General features: G+C 40.6%; 1 protein-coding gene across 1 annotated transcript in view; it reads left to right on the top strand.

The window, feature by feature from the left end:
• Window positions 1-17540, top strand: part of LOC129373782 (syntaxin-1B) — a 50820-nt gene that overhangs the window by 32355 nt on the left and 925 nt on the right. Inside the window, exons 5-10 of the mRNA XM_055051868.1 lie at window positions 6057-6130; window positions 6911-7019; window positions 7582-7655; window positions 9723-9860; window positions 9941-10051; window positions 11038-17540. The exon at window positions 11038-17540 is cut by the window's right edge and continues 925 nt beyond it. Coding sequence (XP_054907843.1) covers window positions 6057-6130; window positions 6911-7019; window positions 7582-7655; window positions 9723-9860; window positions 9941-10051; window positions 11038-11118 — 587 coding nt within the window. The 3' untranslated portion in view covers window positions 11119-17540. The remainder of the gene's footprint in view (window positions 1-6056; window positions 6131-6910; window positions 7020-7581; window positions 7656-9722; window positions 9861-9940; window positions 10052-11037) is intronic.

Here is a 17540-nt window from a genome sequence, read left to right as displayed (position 1 = left end):
GATCTACCGTAACACACGACGATCTACCGTAACACACAATCTACCGTAACACACAACGATCTACCGTAACACACAACGATCTACCGTAACACACGATCTACCGTAACACACGATCTACCGTAACACACAACGATCTACCGTAACACACAACGATCTACCGTAACACACGATCTACCGTAACACACGATCTACCGTAACACACAACGATCTACCGTAACACACAACGATCTACCGTAACACACAACGATCTACCGTAACACACGACGATCTACCGTAACACACAACGATCTACCGTAACACACAACGATCTACCGTAACACACGATCTACCGTAACACACAACGATCTACCGTAACACACAACGATCTACCTTAACACACAACGATCTACTGTAACACAAAATGATCTACCATAACACACGACGATCTACCGTAACACACAATCTACCGTAACACACAACGATCTACCGTAACACACGATCTACCGTAACACACGATCTACCGTAACACACAACGATCTACCGTAACACACGATCTACCGTAACACACGATCTACCGTAACACACGATCTACCGTAACACACAACGATCTATCGTAACACACGACGATCTACCGTAACACACGATCTACCGTAACACACGATCTACCGTAACACACGATCTACCGTAACACACAACGATCTATCGTAACACACGACGATCTACCGTAACACAAAACGATCTACCATAACACAAAACGATCTACCATAACACACAACGATCTACCGTAACACAAAACGATCTACTGTAACACACAACGATCTACTGTAACACACAACGATCTACCGTAACACACAACGATCTACCGTAACACACGACGATCTACCGTAACACACTAGGGACAATCTCAGAACGAATAACGTTCTCAGATTGTCGTTCTGGGTAAAAAATCCTTTAGTTTGAACTTTTGCATCATTCAGTCGGATTCTTCTCTATTTAAATCTAATAATTACTGAAGGGCAATAAACTATACAGACTTCATAATCTGCACTCTTTTGGTTGAATGCAGTGTTTATTTCCACTTTGGCTTCATGTTGTTCAGTTTTTATTCAAGTACATTTATTGTTAATGGAGACTGAGAGTCTATTTTATTTTTATTTTTAGTTGTTTTATTTATTTTGTGTATCAGTCCCAGTGTTAAGTGTCTTTTGAAAGTAAAGTGTATCTATCTTTGGCAGGAAATCGCATGTATTAGTACGTAATTTCCATTAAATCAATGAAAAAATGTCTTCAAACAATATTATCGTTTATCGCAATAATTTTTGAGACAATTTATCGCCCAGCAAAATCTGTTATTGTGACAGGCCGAGTTGGAATAACTTTTTATGAACTGTGTGATGCTGTGAAAGCTCTGGTGGAGCAACATAAACCAAAAACCATTTGCATCTTTTTACTTCCACTCGTCTTCTTTGTGGGTTTCATCAGTGGTAACATCCTGGAAAAAAAAGTTTTTATGTTTTATTTTCATGAAATAATTCTTTTTCAATTTGGTTGAAAAACCACCTCATCATAGAGGAAACATTTTGTGTAAAAACTTAAGTGGGGTGCGCTGTGGTGGTGCAGCGGTTGAGCACACCCACATATGGAGGCCGTGTTCCTCGACGCGGCTGTCGCAGGTTCAATTCCCAGCCTGGCAACCTTTGCCACATGTCTTCCTCCTCTCTCGTTACCCACTTTCCTTTCAACTATCAAATTAAGGCCACTAGAGCCAAAAAACATCTTTCAAAAAAAACTTTAGTTTTTCCCCCCCAAAATTTTTTTTCCATTAAGCAAATTTATTTTTGGAATTTTAATTTGGGGGAATTTTGTGGTAGCGATTCTAAGCTAGCGATTCTATACCTTCACGTTCCAAGGTCCATATCTGATTTCAAGACAAGGTCAAACATCTTAACTTGTGACGGATAAATAATTTTTAATAAAAAAATATATATTTCGATACTAAAACCCAAAATAATGGCACCTTAGAACGACGGGGAACTGCAGCCACTGATATTTCCTGGGAGGCAAAACATTCACTGACGGAAAAACCTCATAATTACTTAATTCTGTTTTCATGTCTAACTGCACAATTACATCAGAGTCCGGTCTCCTGATGAAGCAAAGCCTGATTTATAATATTGCATTCATGAGGGAGAAACCAAACAGATTTTAACAAAACTAAATTCAAATTTTTAAAGTTGCAAATAAAGGTTTTATGAATTAAATTGTTTAAGAAAATGTCAGCATAACTGAGCTGAGATTTAATCATTACATGCATTTATGATTTTATGCACCACATGATCAAAGTCTAACATCTTGGCAAAACATTGTGAGTTTAAACATTTCACATGAAAACCTGCAATGCTGCAAAATGAAAACTAAGGTTATAATTCAGATTAATTTATTACGCACACGTTACCTCATTAAAAAGCTTAACTCAACTAATCAGATTTATTTCGTGCTGTGCTTCAGTTAGAAACAATATCTGTCTTTGTTAATGAGCCAACATGTCTAATATTAAAATATATGTAAATTATAATAATTTAGCAATAACTAAAATTTTTGAGTCCCGTCTCTACTTAAAACAATCCTGTAAACCAGAGGGGTCAAAGTTCAACTTCAGGCATGTAAAAGACTCCAGTTATTACAAAGTATTAGATTTAAGGAAAAAAAAAATTTCCACATCGTTTCCTTGTTTTTTTAAATTATAATTCATAATTAAAATAAGCCACTTCATAATCTGAAATATTTAAGTGTTACAATATAAATCACAGAATTCTGTGACAAGAAAAATATTTTTAAACACTATAGTGTAAAATTTCCTTTAGCAATTTCACTGCTTTGTCCATTTCTTTATTTGTCTCTTACTCTTCAAGTAGCGTTTAGAGTGAAGTGGACGAGAAATACTTTGCAGCAAATTGATTGAATAATCTTTCTCTGTGCTCGACAACGGACATCAGACGACGGGAAATGGCCTCACAACTCTTACAGATTGATGAGCAGCCACATTTGCTCCTTGCTGATGTCTGCCCAGTTTGGCGTTGTGTTTGCTGCCAGAACTCTTCCTTTTGTAGAGGTGATCACATTGAATAGGATCACTTATTCAATGCATTTGATCTGCAGCTCTTGGCTGCTACTTTCACTCTTAATTCCCATGAAAACAGCAAGGACAGACTTTAAGCTTCATCTTTGTTTCATTAAATAATGACCTATAAAGTCTGTCATCGTTTGTATACTTGCAAAATTTAAATCTTTTTAGATCCATTTAATTTGTACCCTGCACATGAAAGACATTGAACTTTCTTTTTTGCCATGACTGTTTTAATCATTAAAGTTGAAGTGATAGTTGCAGTTTGATGTGTTTTTCAGTTCTCTGCAAAAACAGTCTAAATTGTAGTTTTTTGGTTTTTTCTGATAGTTTCACTGCAGCTCTACTGAGTTCTTATAATTTGTGAGACTCTTACATAAGAACCAATAAGCATGCATCAGTTTTTTCCAGCTAAATGGGCTAAACGTCGTCAAAAATACATGAGGACTCAATCTGTTGCTTACTCACCCAGTTTTCATTTCACTGTCATACAGAAAGACAACAACAACCAGGAATACAGTGCACACACACACACACACACACACACACACACACACACACACACACACACACACACACACACACACACACACACACACACACACACACAGACCATCGGTGGTGTGATACTGCTGAGTCATCGTGAATCCAGCAGGGTGCTGCCAGGCCACGGGCCAGAAAACGCACACAAACAATCCTTTGAGGTAAATATCAGGACATGACATTGACTCCCACCACTCCAAAATGCTGAACACTGAGCATTTCTGCAAACAGGTAATTATATTCATTAAGGAGATTCCTGAGACCGTTTGTCCCCATAGTGCAGGTAAACTGATCCCCGACCCCAAAATGCAGTGAGACAAGAATATATGTCTATAAACATACACACACACACACACACACACACACACACACACTAACAATTTATGAGATATTTATCAACTCAGATATTCTATAAAGCGTTGACAGTAATTTCTTTCTGTCTCAACTCTTTGCGCCCTCCAGGTATATTAACACAATATTCACATTTTAATGAGAGTCAAGTAAAACTTACGGTCTTGGATATTTAAATGGATATTTTTTCATATCTGCACTTGTTAGGCACTGATAATTCACAACAGCACCTATATTTATGTTATTTTTTTTGCATCAGTTCGGCCACAGTTGGTAATGAGGTGAATTATGGCGTCATTTGCTTGAGGATTAAAGGACGCAGTACAGTAGTTTTCCAATTGGGACAATGCATACTTAATGATGTCACAGCCCAGCTAAGACCTTGTCATTTGTGAAAATGTTAAGACAAAATTTACTTCAGAAGATTTGCTTAAATATAATCAGTTAAGCTGGAGATATCCCCCTCTGATTTCTGTTCTCAGTGAAACATAATTCTCAACTAAAGAATAATTGTAGAGAATGACCAGATTTAGAGTTATGCGCTTTGTTTTCTTAAATTATGTCAGACTCATAAGCCAGAGGAGATTCAATAATGATAATATTCACTGGCGTCTGCCCAATTTGTTGGTTTACAACTGTATGATTTATTTACAATACCTTATAAACACTGATAAATAATCAGGTAAACTCATATTTATAAAAAAAAAAAGAAAAGAAAAACAAGTTGTAAAATTGTTTCATGAGTAAAATAATTTTAAAAACCCTAACATCTACATTTAGATTTTACAACAGTGAAACATAACTGTCACAAAAGCTTGATATAAACATATAAATATCTTACAACATGAAAATTATTGTCAAATTTAAATTGGTGCTCAAAGGTTGTAGTTTTTCAAGGGCAGATAAAATGTGATTTGAAGTTAGCGCTTTAGCATTAGCTTCTGCTAAATACAGCATTGGTGCAGTGTGTTAGCAATAGCAGAACTAATGTTTATGATTAACGCTTCAGGACTAGCACAGCTAACTTTTGTTAGCGGTGCCCACTACTGGTGGAATAAAGTAATGATCCAAGACGTTGTTAAACTTCGTCTCTAATGTTCTCATCATTTGCATATCGAAGGCTCAGAAAACCTCACTGAGAGTCTTGCTGGTCAAATGTGGTTCAGGCTTTTCCTCCTGGATGGTTTCTTTAGAAACTGCAGTGATCACAGAGATCCTCAGTGAGAAGATGTAATTAAGCTAGCTCTCCTGGGTAAATAAGCGCTGCAGCTGCAGTCGTGGTGAGGTGAGGCTGAGGATGGAGCACATTTCAGTTCCTTCACTTCAAGCTGAAACTGAACAATCTTTTTACACATGCTGCATTTTCCTCCAGTCTTCTTGTTAACCTGCTCCAGCTCTGTCAGGTTCGAGAGGATCAGCTGTGAGCAGGACTGCGCTTTGAATAGGCCACTGCAGGACCTCCACCTTGCTGTCTTCAATCCATCTCTGTTTTGCTTTAGCGGGATGCTTAGACCAACCCTGGTCCTCAAGGCTCACTGTCCTACTGGTTTTCGAGGTTTGCTTGCTTTAATGTCCCTGATTCAGCAGATTGCAGTTCAATAACCGCCTGTTAATCAGTCATCAACTGAAATCAGATGGACTGAAGCAAAGAAATACCTAAAACATGCAGGGCAGCAAGCCTTGACGACCAGGGTTGGGAAACACTGTCTTAGACTGTTGAAGTAGTGAAGGTTTAAGGAAAAAGCACATCTTTTAAATCTGTCTTTGCTTTTTTTGTGTTTGTTATTTTGTTTGTTGAAGCAACTTGTGATTTTTGTCCTGAAAGGTTTTTACTTTACGCTACAATCACTGGAGACTCACTCACCGTAGTAGAGAAATCTGGGATGATTCGGTTGTACGCAGCATTTGTCTTGGTTTGAGGAGTAATCAATGTGCATGAAGACGATGGTGGACGATAAATGACCTGAAGGCGGGTCAGAACCGAACCAACCTGTGGAGCAGAAAAACAGAATTAAACGGTTTACATTATAACACCGTCTGCATGTTTGTGTTCCTGCAGCAATTGAGCAGAGCATCGAGCAGGAGGAAGGTCTCAACAGATCATCAGCAGATCTCCGGATCCGTAAGACACAGGTGGGTCGGGTCCAGACTCGGTCGTGGCAACGCCTTCTCACATTCAAACCCGTCATGTAATAGAACCAGTTACCAGATGGTAAACCTCTCCAGAACGAGTCAAGCTACAAAGTCTGTCAGCCAATGATACAAGTTTGATCAGAAGAGCTGAGCAGAAGTCCCTATTTACTATGTGACTGCTGCTGATTAAACATGTTCAAACTGACACGCATGTTACAGCCAGACGGCAGCTTTCACTTCTCACACCAAAGATCCTCACACGTAGCAGCTTTATCACTAAAACATTATTTTCTAGCTTTGCAATTCATTCCTGCTCAAAGTTCCTTCTGAACGACACTTCCTCATACTCTGTGATTGGCTGCAGCCGTCATGTCCGCTGCCGCCCAGTGGACAAGAAAGGAACTGCAGCCACTACAACAGCAGCATATTGGGGCCGTTGCAGATGGAACAAAGGAAAACAATTTTGAGATAGTCTCTGAAATATTCAAGAAAAAAAGTAGAAATTTCGAAGTTTTTAATATAATTTTGTGCGTTTTTGAAAGTATATTTACTGCCTTTTTTCTATCTACAATTTCCCTAATATGCTGTTTTTTTTGGTTGTTTATCATATTTGACCAAAGTTATTAAGAGCCATTGAGGAATGTCCAAATGATTGGTTCAACAAAAATAAGTTGTGAGCATCTGGATGTACATCATGAAGTTCCAGCTCTGGTTTACAGTCCTTCCCAGTTAAACCAGTTCATCCACATTCAACCAGTTTTCCTCCTTGTCTCTCTCCAGCACTCGACGCTGTCGCGTAAATTCGTGGAGGTGATGACCGAGTACAACACCACGCAGTCCAAGTACCGCGACCGCTGCAAGGACCGCATCCAGAGGCAGCTGGAGATCAGTGAGTTCAACACGCAACAAGGCAGATGGTAAACGCAACCAATAACAAACAACCAGCAGCAACAAGTTGGCAGCAACAAACCAGGAGCAACAAACCAGGAGCAACAAACTGACAGCAACAAACCAGGAGCAACAAACCAGAACCCCTGACGCTCCGTTCTGGTTTCTTGTGAAATCTGCGTTTGTTTTCTCGCCTGGCCGTTCTCACTTCTGAACTTATGCAGCATTTATGTGATCTGTGTGAACTGCAAGCAACCCAAAAGTTGTAATTTTGCGATTTTATTCTCGTGACATTGCAACTTTATTTTGGTAATATTTTGATTTTACTCTCTAAATATTTTGGAGTTATTCTGGCGATATTTCGACTTCCCCTCCTGAACTTGCTCCTGTGACCCGAGGCGGTCAGAACAGAAACATTTTATCTCTAAGCTGGTTGCTGTTGGTGAAATCCTGCTTCATAAATCTTCCTCCTTCTGTTGGTTGGACCTTAAAGGATCAAAGATGCTGAGCCATGTGAAAGCTTCCTCCTCTGAATAATCTCATTGTTTCTGCTCTGTCTGCAGCTGGAAGAACCACCACCAACGAAGAGCTGGAGGACATGTTGGAGAGTGGCAAACTGGCCATCTTCACCGATGATGTAAGCACCGCACCTGCAGTCACTTTAACGTGGAGCCTTCTGCTTCCTGTACGCATCATCATGTGGTCAGGACGCAGAACGGCCACAAGGTGCGCTGAAACATCAAGTGAAGGCAGCCTTTGCTTCTGGACATGGGAAGGAAAGCTGAAGAAAAGCCGCCACTGCTTTTATTCTGAAGGAGTTCATATTGTTTTCTTCTTCAAATTAAAAGCGGCCGTGACTGCAGAGATTTAACAAAACACCTGGCTGCAAATGACAGCTGAGCTACTCTGATTGAAGCCACTTGAATTGTGATGTCACAGTGTGGTGACCAATCAGCACAGGTCAGTAGTTCAGATTTACAGCAGGTGTGGAGTTGATCTGAACAGGTAAGTCAGTCCAACTGCCAATAAACCGAAGGCAACTAAACCTGGAACCTGTGACTTTCATTTAACAGGTGAAGATAGAAAACAAAAAGTTTCTTTACCAACTGACCATATTATCACCCGAAAATTTTAACTATGCTGAAAAAAAGAAGAAAACTAATACAGAAACAGAAACATTTAAATTCAGGTTAATAGTAAAATCACAAAGACCAAAAAAATGTAGGTGGAAGCATAAGCTTAATTTAACTCTGTCTAAATTAAAAATGCTAATGCTATTTAACAAATAAGGCTAATCAGGAAGTCAACTCTAGCTAACAGTGAAATAATCCTTACTACTATTTTGATCCAAATTCCATTTATATTGACTATGATTGTCCTTTTATAAGTAAGAAAGCAAACAACAAAATGTTAAGAAATATTCTATTAAGAGATATGGTTTTTTCACCAGCTTGTGTATTTTATTGGTCCAGAATTTTCGAAAATATAAATTGGAAATGGACTTGGTTGCTCCCTAAAAATACTTAATAAATAATAAAATAAAATAAATTTCTTGTAAAATAATTCAGTGTGTATCCCAATAAAACATTTTTGATAAAAAGATATAAATGGGATTTGGATCCTATGTGTACTTTCTGTAAAAATAATGAAGAAACTCTTGTTCATCTTTTTTGGGATTTTAATTACACCAAAATATTCTGGAGAGATATGACAAATTATTTTCATCAAAAAAATGTAAACATTACTTTTACAGCTAAGGATAAACTGTTTGGGATGGACAAATGTAAACTTGTTAAAACAAAGTTATTATACGTTGTTAACTTTTTTATTATTTACGGTAAATATCATATTCATACCTCCAAATATTCAGAGCACAAACCTAACCTTAAGATTTTATTATCCTCTATTAATATTTATATAGAATCTTTAAAAATTAGCTCAAATGCCAAAGCCATTCAAATCTTAGATGCCCTTAAGGAAATAAAACCCTGGAGCAGCGATTGGATGTTAATATTGTAAAATAATTGTTCTATGTTCTATAAAGCCCTTTATTGTTGTAAATGTATCTGTTTGTAATTAAGAGTGTTATATGTTGTTTATGTTTGTTCTGTTTTTGCAATAAAATAAATAAATAAATAATGATAATAATCCTTACTACTCTGAAAGCTAACTGCAGCTAGCACAATTAGCTGTAACCTAGCTTAGGCTGATTCAAAGTCTAACTTCAGCTAAACTGTCAGCTAAAGCCAAGACAATACATCTGTAAATGCTTTCTCATCTTATGTAACAATTTTAACTTATTTTGAAGCTAATTGTAGCTAATTTCACCTCTTTAAGAAGCTAGTTTTAGCTAATCCCCCAATTTAAATGAATATATTTATTGTCACCAATCACAAAACTGTTCCGGCAAATCTGGATTTTTGGATTTGCGGTTTGTTTGGCTAATTAGTAACTAGCCAAACATTTTTAACTGTATGTTCATAATATAAAATTTAAGTCAATAAATGTTGTAGATGTATAGTTTTTCTTCTTCTCTGAGACGAGCAGATTTAATCTGCGGAAAAATTTTCTAATAATTTACAATTTATTTCCCAAATTTTAGATTTTATCTTCTTTTCTAAAGGTACTCCTTTGAGGTTTTTTATTTGACGTTCTGTGACGGAGCAGAAAAGACAGAATCTGCTTCTGTAAACTTGTCCCGCAGATCAAAATGGACTCTCAGATGACCAAGCAGGCCCTGAACGAGATCGAGACCCGACACACCGAGATCATCAAGCTGGAAAACAGCATCCGTGAGCTCCACGACATGTTTGTGGACATGGCCATGCTGGTCGAGAGCCAGGTATGCCACAGGTGTTAGAAACATACCTGATCCCAGAGAGGAGTTGCTTGGTGTCGTTTAAATTCAGATGTTTGTTTCAGGGAGAAATGATTGACAGAATTGAGTACAACGTAGAACACTCTGTCGACTACGTGGAGCGAGCCGTCTCCGACACCAAGAAGGCCGTAAAATACCAGAGCCAGGCTCGCAAGGTAAGGCTCCAGCTTCCCTCCTGATGAAACTCTGCTCTGGACCCCGCTGTCCACCCAGGAGGCTCCTTTTCAAACAGCTAACAAAAGCCTAGCTAAAATGCTAGAAGGCACCAATTTGTCCAATCGGAATCTAAAATATGTCCATGGAGCTCTTCCTCCATTTATCATAAGACACTTCATGACAACAGCCATAAACGTCTGAAGACTCCTTCATGTGCACGACAGTCAGTCTCATCCGCTCCCTTCCAAATACAGCGGCGCCTCTTCAACCGACAAGTGACGGGAATCCAGCTGCAGACTCCAGGAACGCTAACCTTCCTGTTGGTCTTTCAGTGTCTTAGAGGAAATGAATGCCCAGAATGAGATTTCAGCTGCAGATGAATTGCATTCCCATCAGACGACTCAAACTATCCAGTCTGAACTTAAAATGCTGTTTTTAGCAGTTGTTTGAATCTTTAACATTTCAGTCTTTCACCATGCTAGCATGCTTTCAGACTCTGTTCTGCTTTTCTCATTATTTGGTGAGAAAATTGTCTTTAAAAAATGGAAATTTGCACAACCAGTGGAAACAGCAGCACAGCCGCCCTGAGGAAGACAGAAACCGCAGGTCCAAACTCACGCACAGATTTTTATGGAATTTTTGTCCAAATTTCCCTTTCCAATAATCTTAATAATGAGCAATGGCTCTTCAGACACACCAGCCTAGCATGTTTGTTTCAGTTGTATTTACCCAGAATGCCCTGTGCTGCTTTTGTCCGGTCCCGTCAACCGAACCCAGACCAGGTTTGTGGGCAGTTCCATTTTTGAGCTGCTCTTTGTGGACAAACAGCCTGGAATCGGATTAAAGTGCAGGGAATTCAGCCTCAGACGAATAACAAAAACACAACGCTACACGTTTTAAACATCAGGAAAAGCCAAATGAAACAGTGGTTGTGAATGTCCTTCCCTCGTCATTCATGCATTTGCCTCCTACTGTCGCCCTGCAGAAGAAGATCATGATCATCATCTGCTGCGTCATCCTGGGCGTGGTCCTGGCGTCGACCATCGGCGGCACGCTGGGCTTCTGAGACGCTCCTCCACCTGCTGCCATGATGACTGACGCCGACCGACTGACCGACAGCCAGCAGAGAAAAGAAACAGCAACGACAACACAAAAAACTTGAAACACAAATGCAAGACCGACAACCAATCAGCTAGGAAGAGAAAATCCAATCACCAATCAGAGGAAACACAGGGGTTTGGGTGGGGTACAAAAAGCTAAGAGGAAACAGCAACACCACATTATAGGTGACTCATCCACACAACAAGAGAGGGAAAATAAACCTATTTATGTAAATGTATTGGGTTAGCTACCTGTAAAAATGATAACCTCTAATATAACTTTTACTTTGTAGTTTGTTTGGCTGTTTTCTATGTTTTGAAGTTCCTAGTTTGTTTTCGGGAGTCTGAGGACAGCGGCGGCTGCTGGGTTCGAGTCCTGAGGGACAAATCTGTCATTCGGGTTCCTCACGTTCATTTCAGAAAACAAACAGCGAATGCATAGATGTAGAAAACCCGAAGGTTGCAGAAGTTGGGGAACGATGTTAATGTTGCGCCTCGCCGTCAGCTGGTCCACCTCTCATTGGCCGCGGCCAGCCGGTGACCGGAGACCGATTGGACCCTGAGCAGATGTTTTCACAGCCGCGTTGACGGGGAGGTCAGACTCCCCTGACTGCTGCCTCGATCCAACCAAAGAGCTGGGAGAGAGGGTCTCTGACCGTCCTGGTTATTCTGATTGGCCAGCTGGGCGACAAGGTGATACCTGAGGGCTGGGTGGAGATGGACAGTTAATCTATGCAGTTTAGACACAAGAAAGACGACTTGTCCCTATGAGAATCTGTTCAAAGCCGGGCCGTCATCCTCAAGCTGCTCTTCTCGAGGAGCCAACAAAAAATAACCGAAACGCATCGAAACCAACAAACAGGCGAAACCAGTTACCAGTTATCCGGGTGTGGCGATGGTCCGGCGGCTGTTTGCGTTTCGATGGCGGTCTGTTGCTTTTGTCGTGCTGCTGTTCCGGTGTGTGCGTGACGTGTCCTGTGCTGTATCTGCTTAACATTGTGTTAACGGTGAGTTTGTGTGACCCGACGTGTCTCCGGTGTGTTTGTGTTGGAAAAGCTGTGATGTTTCGGTTGCCACACATGAAGGCTTCATTCCTGTAGATAATGTGAAGGAGCATCACTCATGCAGGAGCCTGCATGACTCCAGCGACCCCTGCTGGGAGAACGGCAGCTTCTGCAGCCAGTTCACATTCTCTATGGGTGATTTCCCTGGAAGGTGGATCAACGTGACACACATTCAGTCACAACATGAACATGTCATGTATGTTTTAACTTCTGATGGAGACAGACCCCATGGATGTTGTGCTACTGCCAGTGGTAGTGTTAGTCTGAGCCGCTTTGCATGGTGTAGAATTAGCTCGTGTTTGTGTAGGTTGTGCAGAAGCTTATTGAAGGTTCATCTTCTGTTTTCTAGATACTGTGAAAAACATCGGTGGCCCAGTACGGTGGAAAAGCTTTCAGAAAATACAACGAAGGGTTTGTGGCTCGAAGCAACACAGCAAGAAAATGACTTTTTAAACTGCTGAAAGCTGTTTCTAGCTAAGCTAATCCTTGTTAAACTGGATTAGCTAATTAATTAATAATAATTATTTCATGACCTAATCATAGATTTTATCTAAAAAATAAATAATTCTTCCAAATCATTGGCTAATTTTAACTTAAAGGAAAGATATCTATAAAAACATTTCATTTTACAACACAAAAAGTACTTATGTGTAATATTTTGTACTTTATTAGTCTGTAATTGTGAACCAAATTAATTTGGAAGTGAATATTTCTTAACCTGGAGGATATTTCCAGTTAAGAAATTTTATCTAATAATTAAATACCTGGAGTTTAAACAGGTTTTTTTTTTTTTTTTTTTTGCTGCGTTTGCAAAAAAAGAATGCAAACTAACCATGTGGAACCACGAGCTAATTTCACTTAGCTATTGGTGTTAGCAGTGTTGAACTCACCGGGACAAATTCCCAGGTTTTACAATACTAAGAACATAAATGCTGCAGGAATGTTTCACTGTGTTTGAAATCTGGGGTTTACTGAAAGGTAGCAGTACTGGATGAAATGGCCAAACAAATAGTTTTACAGAGCGATGCAGTCTCATGGCACCTCATGGAAATCTTTACCTGCATGTTTTCAAAATGTCACATTTGACAAATTTGCTCAGATTATCTGAACTCTGAAGGATTCTTCCATTAATAAAGCATCTACTGAGTTGCTAGGAATCAGTTCAGACTGAGCTTTTTATAGTCTGAAATGTTGGGAAATGTTTGGTGAGGTGTTCATGATTTGCCAGGATGCTGGTTGGGTTTGAGGTTTCTGGAGGAAGGCGCTCAGGCTCTGTGATGCAGAGGTCATCATACTTCTGTTGAGGCCTACGCTGGAGGACAAACCACCTTCAGATCCCTCCACACTCTGCCAGAGCAATAAGCTTCAGTTCAGAGTCCAGGAAGTAGTCGTTGTTTAGTGGAAAACGTGTTTTTTCTTGAGATGTAGAAGTTAGCATTGTTAGCTTTAGATGTCTGTGGTGCGCTTGATGTTCTAGTTTCAGGTTTGGAGAAGATTGGGGTCTATTTAATTTATTCTTTAGCTTCAATAAACCAAAACTGTTGTGTTCACCAAAGTGTCACCGTCTTCTCCCAGCAGCAAATTCCAACAAATCTCTCAAACGGCCCGTCTGTGAATTCAGAATGATTGGACCCTTTCTTATCTGTTGTGGTTGGTTTTTAGCTGTTTCCAACAGTAAATAAAAGTAGTGGATTTAATGACTTAGCAAGTCAAAATCTCATTGTAATCTCATTCATCAGATTTTTTAAAAGTTAGCTGCGCTTTCCTTCCCTCAGCGCCAGGGGTCTATTGGACAGTTGATGGTTGTCCTGGTGGTCGAGGTGGATGAACGGTGTAAGGATGCCGTCAAAGCACCAGCCAGTTTGTTGACAGTGACGTTGTGTTCTGTGTCTGTATTTTCTGTAAAGTTCCTGTTTCATCCATCAGGCCCGTGAAAACACATCAAACCACAAAGACGTCACCAAAATGATCCAGAGGGTCGGTTCGCCCGAGAGTCCAGCCCTCCCGGTCCAGTTGTCTTGTGTTGTAGTCGTTTGGTTGTATAAAAAGATGGCGACGCGCATTGGGAGTCTGACCTTCCCTCCATCCTGCTGTGTGTAACAATTATAACGTTAATAATAAAAAAGGCATGCAAAGCGTTGTGGAGTTTGCATGAAGGTGTTTTTGTACCCCACCCCGCCCTCCTTACCGTGCACTTTACCACTCATCGGACCTGTTTGATTAGCACATTAGCTACTAGCCACAACTTATTACCTGTTACTAATTGATCTGCGTTTCAGTATTTCTGTTAGACGCGTTTCGTTGGAACATAATTGAGTGTTTTATTTAAGTGTGAAAGGTTAAACTCCCATCAGCTTCGGTCATTCAGGTCCGTCTGGACGTCTCGCTGGATTTCACCCTGCCTTTATCTGCTGGGCTTGTTTACTCCACCCTTTGTCTGCTGAGAAATCGCCTGTAGGCTGACCTGCGGTTGCTCCTCCACCCATCGTTGTGCGTGCAGCATGTTTCCCTGCGTCTTCGGTGAAGACGGTGTGTTTGTGAGCGTGTGCTGGCAGTACGGGTTTGTTTCATCGTGCAAAGCATCAGACTGCATCCGCCGGGTTGCAGCTGTTTTCACAAAATGTTAAAAAATTGCAACTAAGAGGATCAGAGCCCTAAATGTACGCGACGTTCACTGTTTGTTTGATTCAAACCAAAGCCTTCTCCCTCCCACTCGTGTTCTCAAAATGTCCGCCGCGAGAATCGAAGAGCACAAAGCAAGTGAAGTTTACACCGAGAGGTTCCTCAAACAGATACAGCAATTTAAAAAAGCAACACTAGAAGTGAAAAGCCTGCCCTGATCCCCCCCACGCACCACCAGCCCTCACTGCATGATGGTCTCTCCCTGCATCAGTTGATCCAACCAATCTGAACAACGTCTGCCTCCAGTTCCTTTTCTCTAGATGCTAGTTTGTAGTCTGATTAGTGGAAAATATGGCACATAATCATAACCGGAGACAACGGTGGTGCTTTCTTCTTCTATTCAATTACTGCTCTTGTTCTTGTTGTTTTGGTGTCATTTTGTTTTTCCTGTACAGTTAACCAGTCGTCTTCACACCTCCGGATCAATGTGCTGCTGCAGCAGGAGCAAAATAGAAATTATTCAAATTATAGATTATTGTTATTTATGATGTATATTTATGTGTAAATTTGTGGAAAACTCTAGAAATAAAAGTCAAAGTTCAACTTAATTCCAGAATAATTAACAGAAAGGCCAGTTTTCTGTTATTATTCTGAATTATGAGCCGAGATCCGTTGAGCAAATGTCCTTCCTCAGCCGAACACCAGGCAACATTTAGAAGATGGGAATTTCTAAATGATTGTAACCAAAAGAGGACATAGTCAGGATCGGAGCTCGGATGGTTGCAGAAAACTTTCTCATCTACCTGACGTCCCGCCTTGGATTGATCCAAACTAATCTGTTCGCAAACATGCAGTTTGTTGCAGATGTGCATGTGAATCCAGATGTTTGCATAATTCAGATGTTTTCCAGAACAAAGTTTGAAATGAAAACATTTTGATACTCCAGCTCCACAAAGCGCCAGCGAGCGTTGTCCGCGGCGTGACGACGGACTGCAGCGACCAATATATAAACAACAATATATGAATATTTTCATGTGAATCTTACACCAACATACTGCGTCTGTATGACTGTGTACATGGCATTCCTGCTCCTGTGGGCGTTTTCCTGTCAGAGCAGAAAGTGGATCATCCTGACGGGTTCGGGCTGCACAGATCAACTCGCTGATCACCAAACAATCCGCCGCGTTTCTCCACACGCGGTGAAACGCTGTCGTCATTTTCTTTGAAGTAAACATGGGTCAGTCCGGCCAGAACCCGCTCTGCGATGATTTTCAGAAACAGAGCCTGCTGCGTCCTGCTCTGATTACATGAAAACTTTGATTTTTTTTTTTTTTGCAGTAAAAGTTGTGACTTGTTTTGAACTGATTAGATTTTTTCAAGCTTGATCCAAACGTCTCTTTGCTCTATTCATCAAGCGAGACAGTATTTGGTTTGTATCAGTGTTTATTTTTCCTGAGTGGGAGGAGTTAGGGGAGGGGTCAAATAGATAGACCACACCCACATAGTCCCTGCCATATTAAGAAATACACATAAATAACATTATTATTATTATAGTTGTTGTTGTTATAATTCTATCCATAAAAGGCAAATAAAATGCAGAAAAACATTTGCAAAAACCCAGGAGGAGAGTGAACGGCTTCACACAAAGTGAGAAACAGAAAAGCTTTTAAAAGGGAGGTTACCACGACTCCATGATTTAAAGAAGTACAAAAGGAGTTATGTTATCATAAATAATAGTAGTAATATTGAATATTGAATGCTCGCAATTTTGTCAAACTGAAACTGGAATCTTTGTGTTCTGTAATTATTGTAAATAACTTCAAAGAGAGAAAAAATGACTTGCATGTTTATGTATAAATCTACTGAGATATTTATTCCCGTCAAAGTTGACAAGCACTTCGATGTCTGTCCTTTTTCGCTGCTTTTATTTCCCGGATGTCTCGTGTCCTAAGCCCCGCCCCTCCGCTCTCCGTCGGCGGCAGAGAGACGGCGCCGTGTAGCATCCGTCACCGTCGTTCTCCGCCTCGCTGTGTGGGTCGCCGCTCACAGCCGCTCCTGCGTCCATAATCCCAAACCCAGAGGCTCCACCCACTGGATCCTCTGATGAAAGTGCTTCCCTCCATATTAGGAAACTAAACCCCGCCCCCAGGGCCTTAGCGGCCACGCCCCTGGTCCTTCTGGAGTCCTGTTCTGGGTCACCACCTCTCTGTCCGACGTCGTCTCTCCGCCGCATTTCGCCAAACATCCGACCTTTTCCTGTCTGGTTCCCACTTACCTGCAGCCAGTCCTTTAAAACCGACTCAGTCCAACCAGTTCATAGCCATATCCAAACAAAAGTGCCCAGGCAGTCTGTAGACTCCAGACATATCTGTAGACTCCAGACGGTCTGTTGGACTGGGATCAGCAACTCTGAGTCAGAATCGGTGGTGGTAGCATCAACTTTAGAGAACAAGCATACATCCACCGGATGGAGCAAAGGGACTTTCTTGCTGATCTTCATGCTCTCACCAACCAAACCGTCTCTGACTAAAACTAGATTTAAGTCTGGGTTAGTCCTTCAGACCTCACCACAGTCTTCCTGCTACCCAACTTTCCCAGAGGAGTTCCTGGAGGAGATCGTAGCTCTGCTTTCTCGAAGTCGTCAAAGGGAATCAGAAGCTAGCTAGCTAAGTAAGGCTACAACTAAAGCTAAGTATCTAGCT

The sequence above is a fragment of the Poeciliopsis prolifica genome, unplaced genomic scaffold, assembly GCF_027474105.1.
Source record: "Poeciliopsis prolifica strain line A6 unplaced genomic scaffold, Auburn_PproV2 SCAFFOLD034, whole genome shotgun sequence".
NCBI classification, from domain to species: Eukaryota; Metazoa; Chordata; class Actinopteri; order Cyprinodontiformes; family Poeciliidae; genus Poeciliopsis; species Poeciliopsis prolifica.
This window is presented reverse-complemented; position numbering and strand designations above follow the sequence as displayed.